Source organism: Tachysurus vachellii, chromosome 26, assembly GCF_030014155.1.
Source record: "Tachysurus vachellii isolate PV-2020 chromosome 26, HZAU_Pvac_v1, whole genome shotgun sequence".
In the NCBI taxonomy this organism is placed as follows: Eukaryota; Metazoa; Chordata; class Actinopteri; order Siluriformes; family Bagridae; genus Tachysurus; species Tachysurus vachellii.
Genome location: NC_083485.1, coordinates 400,896 through 405,000, shown reverse-complemented (window position 1 = coordinate 405,000; position 4,105 = coordinate 400,896). Strand labels below are relative to the sequence as shown.

Genomic DNA, 4,105 nt, shown 5'->3' with positions numbered 1-4,105 from the left:
AAGTTTAACACAGCAACACATCATTACACCGATCATCAGCAAGATTCCAAAACCCACCATCTGAAAACAGGAAAGAAGTCAGAGCTGTAAGAGTTGAAGACTCTTGAAGTTGAATTCTTCACATCATCTTAATCAGAAATCTTCATCTTTAATCCTCTAAAATCACACAAACTTCCATGTGGTGCAGCAGGAGTTCATCAGAACCTCCTCAGACCTTCTCCTAACACTGTGCTCTCTCCTGAACTCACACCCACTTGCAGATAGAGGATATAGTCGGATCGAGCGAGGTTATGGTGCAGGATTAGATTGTCTGATCTACACTGTCTGATCTCACAGAACTTTAGCACACACTGATTACTGCACGTCACTCTGCAGCTCCACAAAAAAAAAACCTTCAGGAGCGAAGACTTTGTTTTCAAAAAAATGACAAAATGAAAAACATCCGGCAAATAAATTGAAGCCAGACAATTAGATTAAAAACTAGATTCTGAGATCTGATGAAAAAGTGGAATAAAGTCTTCATCATCATCATGGGCTGAAGTCAACACATTTTGGACATGTAGCGTTGTTCAGCCAGTAAGACAACTGTTGTGTCTCATACTGATAGAGAAGAAAGAATGTTTGTAGTCTGTTTTGTGTGGAGTTCAGACTCACCTGAGATATAAACATATACCTCTGAGTCTTCTGCAGACATCCCAACACCTCCGTCTCATTTCCTTTGGGCTTGCACCACTGTAAAGCTCCAGTCACAGTGTATTCACCACCCCAGTCTGAACACGCACAGGCCACGTAATGACCATCGACAAAGAAGAAGAAGAGCCAGATGGAGCTTATGAGCAGAGAGTAGTGAAATTTCTCACACGTGCAGCTGCTCTTTACTTCTTCACTCTTCTCCGCAAAGGAGCGTGTTGTATTTTCACGGACGTCCTCCGTGCCTCGGTTCTCTGGCTCTGCGGGAACATCATCCCTTCTTCTGGCCTCCGGCTTTGTGGATGTGTCAGTTGAGCTGGACACTTTTCTTTTGGACTCGTCTTCCTTCCCTCCTCCTTCTGTTACTGAGGACTCTTCCAAGTTACACAAAGTGTAAATGAAGCACACAAAGAAAGGCACAATGGCATAAGAAGCACACTGAAATTCATTATAGAGAGGTTGACATGGACAAACAAAATCACTTTCCAACAGTTTCTCAATGAGACCAAGACAGAAGCTGGAGATTCCCACATCTCTGCTGTGCTTCCTCAGATAAGCAATGGCTTTAGGCTTGATGAATGAACTCAGTCTTTTAAACACATCCATTCTTCTCCCCACCTGAGACGTCTCTGATCACTGTTCAGCTTCTACACTGTGCTCTGTTCGATACTCCTCCCTTCATGTGAAAACCATATACCGAAGTGTCTAGTAGAGGAAGTGCAAAAAAAATGGCTTCCTGTCTTCAATATAGGTACCAAACTGAGTAAAGATTCATTAATTCCCAAAAAACTCTTCAAACTTCAGTGTAAACACCAGAAATATTCAGATGTCACTGCAGACATGAACTTTACTGAAACATTAGAAAGAAAACTATTTCACTTCAAAGTAGAAGGACATTACAAAGCATTCTACGCATGAGGTCATTATCAGGAACAGGAAGTAAATAATCACCCTCACTTACACACTAAAATACACACACTACACACCCTACACACACACTAGAGTCAGATCTCACATGAGATCAATATCCACTCCAGAGTAGTCCGCTGACTTTCAGTCACTGTCGTGTCATCTCCAGTCAGCTTGCACATTTTCTCAATCACAAAAGTTGTATTTTGACTCTACACACCTCCCCAATTTGACCATCAATTTAATAAGAGACAGCCAGATTAATACAGTAATAAAGGAGTACACTGATCTTAGCCTTGTACAGATCCACAAAACCCAATGTAACAATAATGGAACCCAGCGCAGGGACAAAAGCAAACAAACCACAAACCATAAGGTTGTGTGTCGGTTTACAAGGACAAAGAAAAACATGCTTTAGAACAGACTCCAGACCAAAGAGAAGACGATTCTACTGTATATCCTAAAAGGTCCCACATAATTAATCAGTATCTCAAAAACGGGTGGCATGTCAAATACGAGTCAAAGTCTTCGGTGTGTTCTGTTTATCTGGAGTTTATTCTGTTGCTGTTTTCTTATATAACTTCTTGTTCCTCATTCCTCCCTGTTAAATATCAGCATTTTAAGGGTAGGTCATTTTCCTTTTTCCTGATTTATACTCTGTGTCCTATGAGGTGTTAGACTCAGAAAGTACAACTTCTACCCCCTTCTAGTCCCTTTATAGCATATAACATTTATATATCTCACCTGTTTAAGACTTGTGAAGAACTTTAACTTGTCTTCTTCTTTTCACTCACAAGGCAACATATCACACAATGCAGAATTCCGAGACTAGTTTTTTTTTATCATTTATTTATTTTTAATATAGACTACATAAAGACATTCCATGAGCTTTCACGACTTAACAACATACTATGAGACAAATGAGCAGGAATGATGATAACAGAAAGTAAAAGGAATTAAAGCAGAACTGTTGTGTTACAAGAACTTCTAAACATTACACTTTTAACATTTATATTAAATCGCTGATGTTCCTGTAATGTTCCTGTAATGTTCGATTCCCATCTGATCACAGACTAGTTGTCTGTGCCTTTGTCGCGGCCTGAGTTTGGAGTAGAAGAATGCCTGTAAAATCACAGAGAAAATAAAGTGTTACTAAACATAATCTTGTAGGATGAAGATTTACAGTTCCTAATTGGATTAATATATTTGAATATGCTAAAGCTCTGTGGTGTATTAACCTTCTTGTGGTGTTTGCTTTTTTGCAGTAGTGTCGCCTAGTAGTTCTGGCTTACAGCACCTTAATATCGCCATGCTAACGATAACTACTGCCATCAGGGTAAAACCTGTAAACTGAAATGAAAAAGAATTAGTAAAATTAATGAATATTTCAGCCAGGACTTATGTGTATAATCTGTAATATTTTAGAGGACATAACGATTTCATTCACACAGTAAGTCCTGACACACAGCTGACAATAAACACTTTCAGATCATGTAGAATGTGGATCTTATATGTACCTGCTTGTAGCCAGTAGGACGACGACCCAGACAGGAAGTTGTTTTAAAGACTAGAGGAATCTCACAGGAGATTCTCACAACTCACCTGAGAAATGGCCATTAGCTCCAGAGTCCTCTGCTGTTTCTCTAACACTAAGGTGTTATTTCCTGTTGGCTTGCACCAATGCATAATCCATGAAGTGTCAGATTTAGCGTAGACACTTTCCCAATTGGAATAAGCGCAGGCCAGGTATCGACCATCGAGGAAAAACAGACACAGCCAGGTAAGTGCACAGAGAAAAGAGGGCACTACTCTTTGTAGTTTACAAATGGACTTACAGTCTAACACTTCATCCTGTGTTTCTGGTGACAGATCCATAAAACACAAAGCACCAAAGAAGCAGCCAAGTGCAGGAACAGAAGCATAGAAAGCACAGATGGCATGGTTGTAGCCATAATGTTTGCAGGGACAGAAGAAGTTATCATCTAGGATGTCCTCCAGAACTATGAGAACAAGACTGAAGATCCCAAAACATCCCAGCTTTGTCTTAAAAAAATTAAAGAAAGACTTCATGGTGACGGGGCAACCTGATGCAGATGAGATTTCTTCAGTGTGATCAGTGCTCTCTCATACTCTGTGCTTTGTAGTTCATCACTCCTCCCCTAAGGTACATACGACTATGGCACAAATACATGCATCTAGTAGGAGAGGAAACAGGAAGTCACATACAGCAAGCTGAAGAAAACAAAATCTCACAAAGAAAATATCAATGTGATACAGATTTTTTTATTAAATATAAATTCATCTAAAATAAGTCCACACCTTTGTTCCACAGGTCAGGTATCGGACATCGAAGTAAAGAAGTGGGAGATGGACGAGGTATGTGAGAGAGGAGTGGAGTAAACTGAAGATCCACAGATTTCTGATGCATTTACACTAAAATACACAAAAAGCTTTCATTTTGTTCACAATGAAGGGGATAAAATGCAGGAACTGATATAAGCGTTGT

General features: G+C 39.7%; 2 protein-coding genes across 4 annotated transcripts in view; both read right to left on the bottom strand.

Annotated features, from left to right (window-relative positions):
- The window catches only part of LOC132841276 (uncharacterized), a 3,117-nt gene extending 1,651 nt beyond the window's left edge, over window positions 1-1,466 (bottom strand). The window contains exons 1-2 of the mRNA XM_060863565.1: window positions 655-1,466; window positions 1-60 (exon numbers count right to left, since the gene is read on the bottom strand). The exon at window positions 1-60 is cut by the window's left edge and continues 66 nt beyond it. Of these exons, the coding sequence (XP_060719548.1) occupies window positions 1-60; window positions 655-1,296 (702 nt within the window). The 5' untranslated portion in view covers window positions 1,297-1,466. The remainder of the gene's footprint in view (window positions 61-654) is intronic.
- LOC132841363 (uncharacterized) overlaps window positions 1-4,105 on the bottom strand; it is a 266,572-nt gene extending 262,467 nt beyond the window's left edge. The window contains exons 1-5 of one of the 3 annotated variants that reach the window (XR_009647902.1): window positions 3,919-4,105; window positions 3,435-3,794; window positions 3,202-3,316; window positions 2,838-2,949; window positions 2,449-2,721 (exon numbers count right to left, since the gene is read on the bottom strand). Coding sequence is in view for 1 of the 3 variants with exons in the window: in XM_060863715.1 (XP_060719698.1) it covers window positions 2,666-2,721; window positions 2,838-2,949; window positions 3,202-3,669 (636 nt within the window). In the remaining 2 variants the exon portion in view is untranslated. Of the gene's footprint in view, window positions 1-2,448; window positions 2,722-2,837; window positions 2,950-3,201; window positions 3,795-3,918 lie in introns of those variants that run through there. The other 2 variants (XR_009647901.1, XM_060863715.1) reach the window with 2 other exon arrangements.